General features: G+C 39.6%; 2 protein-coding genes across 3 annotated transcripts; both read left to right on the top strand.

Moving 5' to 3' along the window:
• The first annotated feature begins 160 nt into the window (after window positions 1-160).
• tnni4b.3 (troponin I4b, tandem duplicate 3) lies at window positions 161-4,294 on the top strand. Of its 2 annotated transcripts, XM_034218686.1 has the most exons (8): window positions 161-343; window positions 1,010-1,047; window positions 1,170-1,176; window positions 1,473-1,517; window positions 1,601-1,732; window positions 2,751-2,840; window positions 2,964-3,137; window positions 3,840-4,294. In XM_034218686.1, the coding sequence occupies exons 2-8, from the start codon at window positions 1,037-1,039 to the stop codon at window positions 3,924-3,926; spliced, it is 546 nt and encodes a 181-aa protein (XP_034074577.1). In that variant the 5' UTR covers window positions 161-343; window positions 1,010-1,036; the 3' UTR covers window positions 3,927-4,294. The 2 variants fall into 2 exon arrangements, with proteins under 2 accessions (XP_034074577.1, XP_034074576.1); XM_034218685.1 differs by lacking the exon at window positions 161-343 and having other exon boundaries at window positions 989-1,047.
• Window positions 4,295-11,158: 6,864 nt separating this feature from the next.
• On the top strand, window positions 11,159-14,844 carry bpgm (2,3-bisphosphoglycerate mutase). Its single transcript, XM_034218829.1, has 3 exons — window positions 11,159-11,262; window positions 11,757-12,379; window positions 13,281-14,844. Exons 2-3 carry the CDS (start codon window positions 11,779-11,781, stop codon window positions 13,454-13,456), a joined length of 777 nt encoding a protein of 258 aa, XP_034074720.1. The 5' UTR covers window positions 11,159-11,262; window positions 11,757-11,778; the 3' UTR covers window positions 13,457-14,844.
• Window positions 14,845-16,895: the final 2,051 nt, after the last annotated feature.

The following is a 16,895-nucleotide window of genomic DNA, read 5'->3' as shown; positions in this document are numbered from 1 at the left end:
CCTGCCATTGTTTTTCTCATCTAACCGATTTAAATGTATTTGGGAACAACTTCAATTTCAAACCTAACTTTGGCTCCTTTGACCTCCACCACCCGTCTTCCTTAACGAGGAGACCCCCGTCTCCTCTTCTCCTCCACATTAAGAAAGCATCACAGGAGGACATTCCCAAGAAAGATTCACACCTCATACATGTGAGATGTGAGGGACGCAGTGCAAGAATGGTGCGGACAGAGGGTCTATTTTAGTGAGCCACTCACATGGCCACTGGAATCTATATATCTACCCTCTTTCTGCGCTTCTCCTCTCAGAAAAAGACGCCTTTGAGTATCTGTCTCCTGCTAAGGTAAGGGGTTTTGTTTTGAAGTATTAGGATTTTTATTGCAAGACAAAATCATATCAGTTTATTAGAAATGAGAAAAGAAAGTGTAATTTTTCAACTCCAAAACAGCTTGTTTGTTTGTCCACTTATAATTCCTTACAGCTGACTGTTTTCTTTCTAAAACTATCTCACTTTACAAACAATTCTTCTTACACTGGAGTCAAGGAGGAGAGTCTTTTTTGCTTAGATCAAAAAATCAGCTGGTTTAAGTTTTACATAACTAATCACAGTGTGGATTTATTATATGTATGTCTTTGCAACCTTGTCACATTGATTATTATTTTGTCATTTCATTGTATTGAGCTGTACATTTAAGAATATGTTTGCAGTTAAAATACAGGGATACAAAATATTAAATAAAAACAACATGAATCAGGTCACTATTACACCAACCATTATGGTCTTGATCGATGATTTGATTTGATTTTTGGCAATGTTTGAGAGAGTATTTTTGAAGGTGTCAGTTTGACCTCTTGACAATGTCATACATTGTTTGTGTCCTCTCCTATACAACTGCAACCTATAGGATGTCTTAATCCAATGTGTTGAATGTTGCTTTGCTTCTGTTAAAGTACCTTAGTTGAGCTTCATGTGTGTAAAATACAGTAGTCTTATTCCTTTCTTCTCTAGATAAAGGGTAAACATACAACTGCAACCATGTCTGAAGGGTAAGTAGCTATGTCTTATGTACTTATCACGCAAATTATATTAAAAAAAGTTCAACGAGTGTAACAAATTGCACCTTTTCTCTTTCTCTTCTTGAAATACATCACCTTCTTAATTGGATAAGGGGTTCGGTAAGTTGATTTTACTATGAAAAAGTCATGTACCTTGACTATTTGTGGAATTGATTGACTTAACACTTGTATAATAAGGAAATACTGTAAAAATACAATATAATGAAACGTTTAAATATGAAGGGTAAAGTCAAATTCAACTCAGGCTGTAGTCAGTATTGCACAGAGTGTTATTGTGTTGGGTGTTGAATTGTAAAGAGACTAATGTGCAAAACCTGCATGTACATAGAAACTGTGTGCTGCTTTATATTGAAATGTTTTCTAGAGATTTGATATGTATGACGTCTTTTTTCCAGAAACCAAAGCCAAAGATCAGTGCATCTCGCAGACTGTTCTTGAAGGTAATGTATGGCAGTGTGAAAGCAAGGCTTCAACATATTCTCTGGTTGACTGAAGTGTAATTCTTTACATGTATGTACACCAGACCAAGCTGCTAAAGAAGGCCATGACTTTGCTGGAAAACGACATACAAATGAAAAAAGAGGAACGAGAGAGAGTCCTCTCTGAGAGAGTCCCACAACTGCAGCTGTCCAGCCTGTCTCTGCAGGATCTACAGGTAGCCTACATTTATCATTGAGTCATTTCACTCCATATAATTACATATATTTGGGGAGTTTTGGTTCTAAGTCAACAGTAAATTACTGTCTAAACACTTTGAGCAGATCGCTTTTTCCATATCGCCTTCAAATGTCTGGCAGGCGTTACCGCAGCATCCGGACAAAAACCACCAGATTCAGAGACAGTTTCATCCCATAGGCAATAAGACTGCTAAACAACTGAACTGCTGAAACAACATCCATAACATTCATCTGCTACTTAGTAATTATTTATCTATTTATCTAATATATCATTCCAATAGCTTGCATATAGACTCTTATTTCACTATTTAACTTTTTTTAAACTATTTTTGTTTTTGTATTTACTTTTTAATATTTACTTACTATATTTGTCTGTTTATCTGTATTATTGTGTTGCACTGTTGGAGAAGCCTGTGACCTAAGATTTTCATCGACATAACTACTCTGTAGCTATGTTCATATGACAAATAAAGAACATTGAACCTTGAACCCTAATCGTTATCTATCCGCAAGCAGGTGCCCAATTACAATCAAGGTGAATGTTATACGTTTTTGGAGCTCAAAGCATTTCAACTTATATTAAAAGAAAACCTCAACAGCAATGCCACCTGCCAAACACAACATTTGTATTCAGAGTTTTTCAGAATAATCTTCAGACCTCAATGTCAACACTTTAAGGGCCAAGTCCTCAGATAAATTATAAATGTATAAATAAACATTCTACAACCATTTATATAAATTATTATGGCATGTTTTATAAATCATTTTGAGAGCATTTGCATATTGCAGAACTAAATAAAGTGTGGTGTACTGGAGAAGTGTTTTGCTATGTGTTTTTATTGTGATATGCTTAGAACAAATCCCTGCCCATGCTGCCCTGTCTTTGTGTTTGAATTGTTACTGTATCAGTGTTTCTATCAAGTCATATGGGCAAGTTATAAATTCAGGGAATTGTTACTTAAATGAGTGTAATACTTTATAGGTTTCTATCAACAGAATTTTTGTAAAGAGCTGCACCAGAAGATTGATGTGGTTGATGAAGAGCGGTACGACGTTAATTCTAAAGTGTCGAAATGTAGTATTGAGGTAAGCCATCTTTGTGAATTACTGCTTGAGTTCTATCCTTTTTCACAAGCATACTGTATAAGACACACACATTGTTTGTCCCCAATATTTGAGGGTGTGTCTGTCATTTGTTTTGGGAAAAAGATACAGGACCTGTCTCAGAAGATCTTTGAGTTGAAGGGCAAGATGAAGAGGCCGGCCCTGAAGAGGGTGAGGGTCTCAGCTGACGCCATGCTGGGGGCTCTGCTGGGCTCTAGGGTCAAAGAGTCCGTGGACTTCAAGGCCGCCCTGAAGACTGTGAAGAAAGAGGAGGAGAAGGTAAGGGCTGCTGTTTCATTATTATAGTCAATATTACTATAAAATCATCAGTTTCTATCTTACTTAATGTATCTAACTTGTACTGTTATTCTGTTATGCACTGGTAGTGTTACTTCTTATACACTTTAAGTTCACACTCTTTTGTATTTTTATCCTTATGTTTTTGTAATTATTGAGCAATATCTGGCAAATAAATTCATTCAGGGCTTAATAAAGTTATATTCTCTCTTCATTCACTGAGAATAGTCCACTCTGTCAGGGCTCGGTTTTTTTGTCCTGTTAAAACACATCACATATTAGATAACAAATATTATTTTCCTTGCTAAAATAACAGTTTTAGCAAGGAAGCTATGAAATAATACTTCGTCATTACACATCGATTGTAGTCCAGGCTGTAGGTTTTATTTTGACTTTAGAAACGACACATTTGATAAAAAATAAAAATAAAATTAGCACTAATTCTTAATATAAAGATAGAGCTGTGAAACTTGCTTAAAAAAGGTCAGAATTAGAAAGAGTGACAACGTTTTTAAAGTATGTGTAAATAATCTGTTGCAGTGTTTAGTGCAGGAATGTATTTCTTATTCTTATATTTACAAGCAAATGTATTCTCCAACACGGTGTGTGTATTTGTGTTGTACAATATGGTTGCAAATACTTGTGTTTTATTCACTTTCAAATCATCATTTTTTCACCCCACAGAAAGAGGAGGTGACTGACTGGCGTAAGAACGTGGACGCCATGTCTGGTATGGACGGCAGGAAGAAGATGTTTAACGCCGGGCAGTAGATTCTGTGGTGAATTTCTTTATGAAAATGTTTGCTGCTCTAAAATGTGACTATTGTTTACTTTATAACGACAGTGAATTACGTAAAGATCGGGTTGACAAGTAGGTTTTGGCACAGGTCATAAACATATCATAACTTTTGGCTGTTCAGTTCCCCTGTCCCCATGTGACTGGCTTGTTTATTGACCTATGTTATATTCAACAATAAACCGGCCTAAATCATCTGCTAAATAATATGTGTCTTTTAAATCATGGCTTTAGATGACAACATAAACACATTTGCTTGAATTTAATGATGGGGCGAGTTTTTGGTTCATGAAGTTAGATAAAGTAAGCATCGTGGAAAATATGGCATTAAACTCATACAATTCACACGTCTTCTCTTCAATATGTCTATCAAGTAATAACATCTAAATGAGATTGCTCTAATGAGAAAAGTCATCTTTGTCTTAAACTGGAAATATGTTTAAGTATTGTCACACTTGTAGTTGTATGAATCATTTAAGGGTCTGATGGTAAACTGTATATGATTTTAGCAAATTAGATTTAGAATTTCCTCATGTGGTTAAATGACCTATTAACATAACAGGTGCTGGTTTACACAAAACGTATTAGATGTAATCAGAAATACAGTTGGGAAACTACTTCTGCTGTTATATGGGAGTTCATCCCTGTAACCCAATTCTGTATTATGGGACATTGTACGGTGGCTGAGAAGTGCAATCGACAATTACAAAGTGTGAAACACTTTAACAAAGCTTGAGACGAATTTATATTTTCTAAAACAAATTTACATTAGCGAAACACTTTTACCAAAGAAAAAACTATTTAACAAGATGCGAAACACTTTTACAAAGCTAGAGACAAATTTACATTTTATTAAAAAAAATTAAATGTTATAAAAACTAAATTACAAGTGTTGAAACACTTTAACATTTGCCGAAACACTTTAACATTTGCCGAAACACTTTAACAAACTAGATAATCAAACCGGAAAGGGAATGCCCATCATACCAGAAGTGACGTGCAAGTGATTGACAAACTTAAGTTTGTTTTGGCTGATAGATCGCCGGTACCTATGGACGGCACGAGTGTGTTTATGGTCGTTAAACATGTTTTGTCCGTTCTGTGGAAACCACCTGGGCCAAGTGACATTACATTATTACATTACATTGCATTTAGCTGACGCTTTTATCCAAAGCGACTTACAATAAGTGCGTTCGACCAACAAAATACAAACTTGAAGAAAACAGAATCATATAAGTACATCAGGTTTCATAGAGCAACAACATTTCAAGTGCTACTCAACTGGCTTTAGATAAGCCAGTCCTTTATTAGTATATAAGTGCTTTGTTAATAATTCTATCGCTCGAAGTGGAGTCGAAAGAGCTGAGTTTTCAGTCTGCGCCGGAAGATGTGTAGGCTTTCTGCTGTCCTGATTTCAATGGGGAGTTAATTCCACCATTTTGGAGCCAGGATAGCAAACCCACGTGTTTTTGCTGATGGGAACTTGGGTTCCCCTCGCAGTGCGGGTGCAGCGAGCTGTTTGGCCGATGCAGAGCGGAGTGCACGTGCTGGGGTGTACAGTTTAACCATGTCCTGGATGTAGGAAGGGCCAGATCCATTCGCAGCATGGTACGCAAGTACCAGTGTCTTGAAGTGGATTCTAGCAGTTACCGGAAGCCAGTGAAGGGAGCGGAGGAGCGGAGTGGTGTGGGAGAATTTAGGAAGGTTGAAGACCAGACGAGCCGCTGCATTCTGGATGAGCTGCAGAGGTCGGATGGCACATGCAGGTAGACCAGCCAGGAGGGAGTTGCAGTAGTCTAGGCGTGAGATGACGAGAGTCTGGACCAGAACCTGCGTCGCTTTCTGGGTCAGCTGGGGACGTATCCTCCTGATGACCCTCATTCATGCATTCATCTCCTCCCGGTTGGATTACTGCAACGGAGTCCTGTTCGGGGTTCCCAGTAAAGCCCTGGACAGGCTCCAGTATGTGCAGAACTCGGCTGCCAGGGTGCTCACTCACACCAAGCCCTGGCAGCACATCACCCCCACCCTGATCCACCTCCACTGGCTCCCAGTCAAGCACCGTATCACCTATAAACTCCTTCTTCTGACTTACAAATCCCTCCATGCCCTCGCCCCCCAATACCTGTCTGACCTTCTCCGCTACCACACTCCATCCCGGAAGCTAAGATCATCTGGACAGGATCTCCTCTCCACCCCCCGCACCAGGTTGCGGACTTTTGGTGACAGAGCCTTCAGTGTGGCATCCCCCACCCTCTGGAACTCTCTCCCCCCCGAAATCCGCAGCGCCCCAACCCTGGACATTTTCAAAAAAGCCCTCAAAACGCACCTTTTTACCAAGGCTTTCGCCACTGTATAGTTAGTTTAATAGGTTTATTTTTCCGCTACTCCCCCCCCCCCTACCCGACTGGTAAAGCGACCTTGGGTTTCCTGAAAGGCGCTATAAAAATATTATATATTATTATTATTATTATTATTATGTTGTAGAAAGAGTGTATCTGCAGCAGCAGGTTGTTGCAGCGATGTTTGCAGTGAAGGACAGTTTGTTACCTAGGGTCACACCCAGATTCCTTGCAGTTTGAGTTGGGGAAACAATAGAGGTGCCAATGTTGATTGTTAGGTCAAAAGTGGGACAATCTTTTCCCAGAAGGAAAAGCAGTTCAGTCTTGTCAAGGTTGAGCTTGAGGTGGTGAGCAGACATCCACCGAGAGATGTCAGCTAGACAAGCAGAGATGCGTGCGACGACCTGGGTCTCTGAGCGGGGAAAGGACAGAATTAATTGGGTGTCGTCAGCGTAGCAATGGTATGAAAAACCATGCGGGCTAATGACAGATCTGAGCGAGTTTGTGTACAGGGAGAAGAGGAGGGGGCCGAGAACAGAGCCCTGAGGGACCCCTGTAGTTAATTGACAAGGGTCGGACTCCGACCCTCTCCAAGTTACCCTGTATGTGCGGTCTTTGAGGTATGAGGTGAGGAGGGAAAGTGCAGAGCCTGAAACTCCAAGTTGTTGGAGAGTGCGAAGGAGGATCTGATTATTCACCATGTCGAATGCAGCAGACAGGTCCAGAAGGATGATGACAGAGGAGAGGGAGGCTGCTTTCATGGTTTTGCTAATCACGATATACTTTCTTGTGTGCACGAGTCTAATGAAGGTAAACACATCGAAGGCTGTGTCTAAAAGGCACAGCTCCACTTCCTACTTGGCGAACCTGTAACTTTCTTGTGTGCACGAGAAAGTTACAGGTTCGCCAAGTAGGAAGTGGAGCTGTGCCTTTTACACACAGCCTTCGATGTGTTTACCTTCATTAGACAGCTAAAGATCAACTGCAGGCTGCTTCGTTTTAAACACACACACACACATCAAACTGCCCGATTATTCCCCCTATTACTCGTTTTATGAAGGAGATGTGCGGTCCACAAGGCGCATGACGTGTGTTTGTGCTGTGCTCAGCTCCGCTCTGTGTGTGTGTGTTTGGTGTGTTTGTGAATGTCCGACACCGGCATTTGTTTTCAAATTACCATGAACAGTAATTTACACACATCTGGCCAACTCCATAGTTATATGTGTGTTCCCAAATGAAATAAATGTGTTTAATCTTAACCTCGATGTAGTGCTCAGTACTGTCGGAGTGCAGGGGAACACTGCGGTCAACTCAGCCGTCTCTCGCGTTTGCTAGTCAAATCAGCAGCTCTCCATTTGTGAGTGTGCGATTAATTGGCCTAAACGGTAATTGGCCAAGAAGCGGCACTGATGCTAGTACAATAGTAAAATAATGCATGTTTTTGTGCTATATTTGCGATAAAAATACGTTTTACCTTAAAGGTGGGGTAGGTAAGTTTGAGAAACCAGCTCGAGTTCGCTAGAATTTGAAAATACACAACCGGAGAAAATCTGTCACTTCCTTATAGAGCCCCTCCTCCAACACACACGAACGCGCACATGACCAATGAGGGCACGAGATAAGTTTGTGCACAGATGGAAAGCTGACAGGCAGGTAGGCCATCCAGTTATTTGAGCCAGGCCGGCTAAAATAATTGGTCGTGCTTTTTACAGTATTACGGCTTCCACAGATGACATTTTTCTATGGATTTTTTGTCAAAGCACTTAAGATACTCATTGCTATCGGGATGTTAAGAGCATTCCATGGAATATAACAAAAAGTGTATCTCGAGCCGGTTTCTCAAACTTACCTACCCCACCTTTAAGTTCTTAATAAAACTGACACTGTTGGACTCAGTACTTGTTTGACTGCTACCAACAATAAAATGAAGTACTTTTACTGTGTACTTTTTCAGTTATTCTCTGTCAAACTCCAATCCTGAGAACAAATTCAAGCCACTTCTGCTATATTTGATGAGGGATAAAAAGATGTTTAGCCCTAAGTTCTTAATAAAATTGGTACTGTTGGACTCAGTACTTGTTAGACTACCAAAATATAATGAAGTACTTTTACCGTGTACTTTTTGAGTAATACTCTGTTAAACTCCCCTCCTGAGTACAATCATTCATGTATTTTGCTATATTTGTTGAGGGATAAAATGATTTGTTACCATAAGTTCTACATGAAATTGATACTGTTGGACTCAGTAGGCCTACTTGGACTACTAGCACAAGTATAATCAAGTATTTTTACTCTGTACTTTTTGAGTAATACTTGGTTAAACTCCTGTCCGGAGTACAATAATTCATCAATTTCATCAATTTCATGTGGAACTTTTTGCAAAAAATCATTTTATCGCTCATCAAATATACCTGAATACATGAATTATTGTACTCAGGACGGGGTTTGAGTATTACTCAAAAAGTACACAGTAAAAGTACCTCATTGTATTTGTGGTAGTAGTCTAACAAGTACTGAGTCCAACAGTACCAATTTTATTAAGAACTTATGGTACAAATTATTTGTATCGCAAATCAAGCAGAAAAAACATTATTATTATTAACATTAAGCATTATTTTATTCTTGTACTAGCGTCAGTGCCGCTTCTCGGCGGTTACCGTAAAGGCGCGAATAAAGGTGGGGTAGGTCATTTTGGAGAAACCAGCTCGAGTGCGCTAGAATTTGAAAATACACAGCCGGAAGAAATATGTTACTTCCTTACAGAGCCCCTCCTCCAACACATACGAACGCGCACATGACCAATGAGGGCACGAGATAAGTTTGTGCTCAGACCATCCAGTTATTTTAGCCGGGCCGGCTAAAATGATTGGTCGTGCTTTTTACAGTACTACGGCTTCCACAGATCACATGGATGTTTTTATGGATGTTTTGGAATATAACAAAAAGCGTATCTCGAGCCGGTTTCTCAAACTTACCTACCCCACATTTAATTGCGCACTCAAAAATGAAGAGCTGCTGATTTGACCAAGCAAACGCGAGAGACGGCTGAGTTGACCGCATTACCGGAACGGACGACAGTATCTTAATATCTTATGAAAATAAATGCGAGTGTCACACACACACACACACACACACACACACACACACACACACACACACACACACACACACACACACACACACACACACACACACACACACACACACACACACACACACACACACACACACACACACACACACACACACACACACACACACACACACACAGAGGAGATGGCGTGTATCGTGATGAGCAAGACCATGACACTTGGCCCAGGTGGTTTCCATAGAACGGACAAAACATGTTTAACGACCATAAACACACTCGTACCGTCCATAGGTACCGGGCGGTCGATCAGCCAAAACAAACTTAAGTTTGTGTCAATCACTTGCATGTCACTTGTTAAAGTGTTTCGGCAAATATCAAAGTGTTTCGGGAAATGTTAAAGTGTTTCGACACTTGTACATTTGTTTTATAGAATATAATTTTATTTTTATCAAATCAAAATGTGTCTGATTGATTGATTGATTGATTGAAAAGTTTATTAACAGCTTGTATATTGGGTACAGTACAGTACAGCTCAAAACATACAATTGTTAAGGGGATGCAGACCAGAGAAAGACTTTCGTCTTGTTTACATCAGGGTCCCCCATTTCCAATTCATCATGTCATTTAAGACATATAAGACATATTTGACATACAGATGGCTTATTTACAATTTACATACAGGTGGGTTTTTTACATACAGATTGCTTATTTACCATTTTAGATTTCGTTCTAATACATCCTAACCGGACATTAAAGACATACCAAGTCTACAGATATACAGTTAGTAACAGAGTCTAAAATGCGAGTATATACATAGATGGGGGGGAAGCTGTCCATTGAACGACAGGTTGAGATTTGTACCATTACCGGGGCCAGTTTTGCAATGCTCTCCCCCGAAGGTGCTCTTTAAGAGAGGTTTTTAAGGTAAGTATAGTTTTACTTTCCTTTACAGTTGTGGGAAGAGCGTTCCACCTTGATGTGGCATAATTGCGAAACGTGTATTCCCCCTTTTTTGTGCCAAATCTGGGTTTCACATGATTTGTGGAGCTCCCTCTGGTGTTATGATCATGGTATTCCTTGACCTTTCCTAGCTTTGTAAAAGTGTTTTGCATCTTGTTAATTTGTTTTTGTTAATGTTACATTGTTTTTTCTTTGGTAAAAGTGTTTCGCTAATGTAATTTTGTTTTATAAAATGTAAATGTGTCTCAAGCTTTGTTAAAGTGTTTCACACTTTGTAATTGTCGATTGCCCTTCTCAGCCACCGTACGTTGTTTAGTCACAAACAAATCACTGAGAAAAATGAATATTAGTAGCTTTTAAATAATAGGAAAATATGGCCCCAAGTGCGTAACTGTCAAGGAAACAGAACGGTGTATAAAGTTCTTGTTTGAGTGAACAACAATGTGGCAGTTTGACTATTTACCCAAAATAGTCGTAAAACAAGTAAAACAAAAGTCTACAAACTGTTTGTCCACACACCTAGATCATTTTAGGCGGGTATAAGCTCTGGCTGAAACAAAGTTAACTTAAACTACTGCCTTTCTCTTACAAACACCATAAATCCTCTCCTAACTTCGAACCAAACAACAAAACATCAACAGTTAGCTAAACAGTACAGTACCTCATAAATTCACCCATGTTTAACGGTCACTCCCCCTTATTTCCCTCCTTCCTCAACGACGTGCTTGGCCGTTATTGCCACCACTCCTAATATGGGCATAGCATTTGACAAAAGTACCACCCACTTTTGATCTGTGCCATTCTGATTGGGGGAGAGGAATATCAATCATCCACTGGAACAAATGCTGTACATGGCCGGCCAAACACTGTCAACAACTGAACTAGCCACTTTTAGGTCGGATTTGAAGCCCACACAGGGTAAGATTACATTTTCACAATATTATGATCGTTCGAGACGTCACATTAAGTAGTTTTGTTCATTACATGTTTGTCTTGTCCCTAACTCGGACTGAGCGACCATGAAATACTGTATTAGCAACACGTCCATCCATCCTTTCAGGCTTGCTAATAAGCTTTGCAGAATCCGATGCAATATGTGCATACAGTAGTGAGCTAACGTTATCATTCATTCATTTATTTATCATTATCTTGTGTACAGCCTTTCAATAAAGCTAGGGATAGCTACTGTAAGGTTAGCTATCTGCCTTTAGCCTGTTACCCTTTTAAGACAACCTCTAACCTTTTGCTGGCACTGCCTCTAAAGTATCTTCTGCTGGTTTCATATTAGACACACAGACCTGTGACTTTATGTGAGGTTAGCTGGAGATTTGATGTATTATATTCATATATTTACACTTGTGTTATCACCAACTGCAAAACTGTTTTGATAATGTTTTACTGAATGTGTGCAGGCTTCTGCTGGAGGTGCTTCGGATGTCCAAGTACAAACTGTTTCTGCTGAGGCATGGGGAGGGGGCCTGGAACAAAGAGAACCGGTTCTGCAGCTGGGTTGACCAGAAGCTGAGTGAGGATGGGCTGAAGGAGGCCCAGGACTGTGGCAGGCTGCTGAAGGAACAGGGCTACAAGTTCGACTTAGTATTCACCTCCTTACTCAGCCGCTCCATCCAGACAGCATGGCTTGTTCTGGAGGCTATGGGTCAGGAGTGGGTTCCTGTGATCAAGTCCTGGAGACTGAATGAGCGGCACTATGGTTCCCTCATTGGCCTGAACCGGGCGGAGATGGCTAAAGAACATGGAGAGGAACAGGTGAAGGTATGGAGAAGAAGCTACAACGTCACTCCACCTCCAATTGAGGAATCCCACCCTTACTTCCTGGAAATCTACAATGACCGCAGATACACCACTTGTGACGTGCCAAAGGAGAACCTTCCCAGGGCAGAGAGCCTGAAGGAGGTGTTGGACCGGCTGCTTCCATACTGGGACAGCACTGTGGTGCCAGAGATAAAGCAAGGCAGGACTGTGCTCATTTCTGCTCATGGAAACAGCTGCAGGGCTCTGCTGAAACACCTGGAAGGTATGCTGCTATTATAAACAATGCTCTCTAAGCGTTTGTGTTGAGTGTGTGCAGTGAATGCATTTAGTTGAATTCCACAACAGTTTCTGGACTCTACAGGCTGCCTTTTTTTAGTTGTCGCTCATTGAATTGTGAAGGGACTTCAATTCCCCAAATGGAAAGTTGAACTTGTGTAAAAAGGCCAGTGAGTTTATATTACATTTGGCTGTGGCTATTAAGTCCATGCTGACCTTTTACCACACCCATAAGCCGCTGAGGCTACAGTACACTCCTTACTTTACTCACATTGACTTTTACTTACTTGTACAGGATATGTATACAAGCTGGAATTGTGCTTTCTTTCATCTGGTAAAGATATCTGGTAACATGGTTTTATTACGGCTTTAATTCATTATTGGCCAGGCATGGGAAGATATAAAAATGTAATTTCACAGTTATCTGGCTGAAAATAATTACATTTCACAATCATCCCCTCGATCATCAAATTATTAAAAACTTTTTTTTTGGCACTAAAATACAATCAAATACCGTTACCTTAGATTTAGTTAAGAAACAAATATTTCTTATTGCATTACACATGTGAAACATTGTGTATATAAGGTCATCATAAAGTATAGGGTCCCTATGCATTTCAAGTATAAATACATTGAATTAATAGCAACATGTTGTAAATCTGTTCTTTCTTACATGAAAATCTTTGTATTTCTTAAATTATATTCAATTTGTAACTAATTTTTTAGGCTTCAATGATTGCTTTTTAGAGAGCTTTTGCAGTCATTTTGATATTCCAGATTATCTGACAATGGAAAATCACAACAATTGATTTGAATTGATCATACCATCCAAAGTTTTGACTTATTTTTCTAGTGTGATATTAATATTCTTCTTCTTACTTCAACAGGTATATCAGATAAAGATATTGCCAGTGTGACTTTACCTACTGGTATACCTGTGCTGCTCGAGCTGGATGAAAACCTGAAGGCTGTGAATCCTCGACAGCTGCTGGGAGATCAAGTGAAGATTCAGGCGGCAATTAAAAAGGTGGAGGACCAGGGGAAAGCTATACCGTCAACTTGAATGCACTGAACTGGCTGCAGCTCTGTTCTGCTCGCCTGTGTGCACTCCTATTAGGTCAACAGGTACTGTGAAAAGACTAAAATAATAATAATATAACATCAGACAATAACAAAAACAACTTTCAAAGGATAGGTGTGAAAATGCTGTACGTGTAATAGTGGCCTGATCTGGGTACAGGTCAGACAGGTACGACAGGAGCAGGAGGAAGTACTGTACTGTGTACTGTAAATGCTTTGATGCTGGGCTGAGTTGTATTGTGTGTACACACTGAATTTAAGCTAGATGTTCCTATGCCTGTATATTGTCCCTGAAGAGGTTATTTATTTATTTGCTTATTGATCTTACCATAAAGATTAATAGTAATTTGGTGAAGCTGAAAAACTTGAACTATATCATATCCAGAAAAATGACTTTCTAAAAAATGCCTTTCTGTTACATTGATAAGCTTTAGGGACATTGACTTGCATTAAAACATTTGCCTTCAGTATTAATGTAATGCTACGAATCAGCTATTGTTCGACACAACTTCTTTTAATAAGGGGATCATACAGGTCTTCTGTTGATATAAGATTTAAAGCACTCTGTTGCCAGATATGACCTCATAGAAATTGAATGCCAGTATCTTATTTCAAAGATTTTGGTTAAAGTGAGCCACAGAAATGCTGAAAATATGCAAAACCACTGAAATCCATTACTGTCCCCCGCATATGAGTTACTTATATTTTTAACTTGCCTACACAGTAAGTTTAAGCTACACAGCTCAAGTTATTTTACTTTGAGGGTTTATAAAGTACAGAAAATAGGCTGAGTTGAAATCACTGGTGCTATTTGGTGTGAAAACTGGAATATGCTTTAGGCTTTTTAAATGTTCATAAATGAATGAATCCCCTTCCAGATTAAATGCAACAAATGTGAATGGTGAGGAGCATTTGTTTGGATACATTTTAAAGATTTGTAATTGTTATATACAGGCACTATTTTGGTTTTAACTTTCAATTATAACTTATTATAATACATTGATGTTCTAATGTGATGTTAACATGTGAAAAACGTTACAAACCCCTCTTGAGTCTGCACATTGTGTTTTATAACATAATATCATTTTTGTCATCTCATGTTACGATGCTACTTCCTTGTTTTGTATCGTGTCTCGTGTCTGTATGTGAAATACACTGTGCATCACTTCTGTTTTTGTTTTCCTGTTATTTTTTGTACACTGGTCTGTAAGGTCAACATGGGAGAAGAGATACGGACATACATTTGTAGATATTAAAAGGATAAAACATGTTATATTTGTAATTTCATGTAAGACAATTGAACGTCTTCCCCGCTGTTCACACCTTACCATGTGAAATTGAAATAAAAGGGAATTCCAATTTTCCTAAAAAGGTTATTGTCTCATTTATAAGCTTAATTTGTATCAGATGGTTTTTGCTTACTCACCAGGAAGGTGTGTTAAATGTTACACTGACATATACAGTAAGTTGTATAGGAGCAATACAATAAATTAGAAAACAAACAACCATGCTGTTTGGGAAGATACAGATATCCCTGCAATTTGCATTGTGGTCGCCTTGTGCCCACTGGAAACAATAAACAGCTGAGTCTGAGGAGTGGCTCCTTATTTCTTAACCATTTCTATAATTTGGCCAAACCAATATTGATGAGCCAGGCAGAAACCATAGGCAGAAACCCTCTAATTGGATGGAAAAGTTCTTAGATGAACACCGAGATCACCACGATTCTCATTCCCATCCGTCTATCTTTCCTGAATTTCCCCAAGGCAATAAATACAATTCCATCCAACTTGTTGTTGAGGCGATGATGTATCCTGATGGACATTAAATGTTGTATTCACATTTCTTAGCAAACCTGCATACACACCAGCAAGGAGGACTAATGAACATCAGCAAGACTAAGGAGCTGGTGGTGGACTTCAGGCGGAGCAGGAAGAGGCCTCTGATCACCATCAGGGGGAAGGATGTGGAGGTGGTGAACAGCTACAAGTACCTGGGAGTGCACTTAAACAATAAACTAGACTGGACAGATAACACCGATGCTCTCTTCAAGAAGGGACAGAGTAAGCTGTTCTTCCTGAGGAGGCTCAGGTCATTCAACGTGTGCACGAGGCTGCTGCAGATGTTCTACCAGTCTGTGGTGGCCAGTGTGCTCTTCTTTGCCGTGGTGTGCTGGGGTGGAAACACAAACACTAGGGACACTGGCAGGCTGAACAAGCTCGTGAGGAAGGCTAGCTCTGTAGTGGGAGTACAACAGGACAATCTGGAGGAGGTGGCAGAGGGGAGGACGAGGAGGAAGCTTGACAGCATCCGAGAGAACCCCTCCCACCCACTCCACGCAGAGCTAGTGAAGATGAAGAGTACGTTCAGCCACAGACTCATCCCTCTACGACAACGCACCAAGCGCCTCGGACAGTCCTTTGTGCATGTAGCCAACAGGCTGCACAATAAGGGGTTAATGATGAAAAATAAATACAATTAAATCACTGGACATAAATATACACTGTTTCCACAACCCATGCTAACATATTATTAGTAGTAGACCAAAAAGGTAGATAGATATGTCACTATGTGTACAGATGTCCATTTTCACTTTTCATTTGTCACTTTAACTTATTCCGTACTTTATAACTTAGATGACCAAATATGTACATATGCTGACAGTTATTTTACAGTTATTTTACTCTTATTTTTACTTATCTCCTCTTTTATTATTATTTGAATTTTTTCTTGATTTTAGATTTTATTAATCTGTGTGAATCTTTGCTGTCCTGTTGTTTCACGCTTACCCTGTTGCTGCTTTGTACAACTGAATTTCCCCTCGGGGATTAATAAAGGTTCATTTTATCTTATCTTGAATAGCTTTGACATTGATGAGGATTTTATATATTAAGGACAATGTTGTCAATGATTCTGAAAACCTGTGAGGTATATGCAGTTATTTAGTGCTACAGATGTTTATGTCCAATCTTTATTTGTCTCTGGCAATTTGTCAGCAGTAGCAAGTAAAACAACAACGCAGGGCAAGAAGTATATATACGACAAAAGGCCCCACAGACATGCACATCATAAAACCCAAAGACTGTATATTATAAAACCACATAAATATAAGAGTCAAATGTAGAAAAGAAACCCCCAAACACAACGTTTATAATTATGTCAAAAAGACTAAGATCAAATCATCAGATTCAGTCAATTGTGTATAAATGAGAGGAATCATTATCATTACATTTTAAAGACATCCCTTAAATGAAACTGTGTACATCCCCCCACGCACGTGCACACACACACACACACACACACACACACACACACACACACACACACACACACACACACACACACACACACACACACACACACACACACACACACACACACACACACACACACACCAGCCCCCAGTGCAGCTGCAGTAGGAG

The sequence above is a fragment of the Gymnodraco acuticeps genome, unplaced genomic scaffold (genome assembly GCF_902827175.1).
Source record: "Gymnodraco acuticeps unplaced genomic scaffold, fGymAcu1.1, whole genome shotgun sequence".
Classification (NCBI taxonomy): Eukaryota; Metazoa; Chordata; class Actinopteri; order Perciformes; family Bathydraconidae; genus Gymnodraco; species Gymnodraco acuticeps.
This window is presented reverse-complemented; position numbering and strand designations above follow the sequence as displayed.

Bases quoted from the DNA above. Each gene is read 5' to 3' on its own strand.
- bpgm (XM_034218829.1), top strand. From the start codon at position 11,779: ATGTCCAAGTACAAACTGTTTCTGCTGAGGCATGGGGAGGGGGCCTGG. The intron at 12,380-13,280 runs GTATGCTGCTAT...TTACTTCAACAG, and splicing joins TCTGCTGAAACACCTGGAAG to GTATATCAGATAAAGATATT.
- tnni4b.3 (XM_034218686.1), top strand. The intron at 1,733-2,750 runs GTAGCCTACATT...TTCTATCAACAG, and splicing joins TGTCTCTGCAGGATCTACAG to AATTTTTGTAAAGAGCTGCA. The intron at 2,841-2,963 runs GTAAGCCATCTT...TTTGGGAAAAAG, and splicing joins TGTCGAAATGTAGTATTGAG to ATACAGGACCTGTCTCAGAA.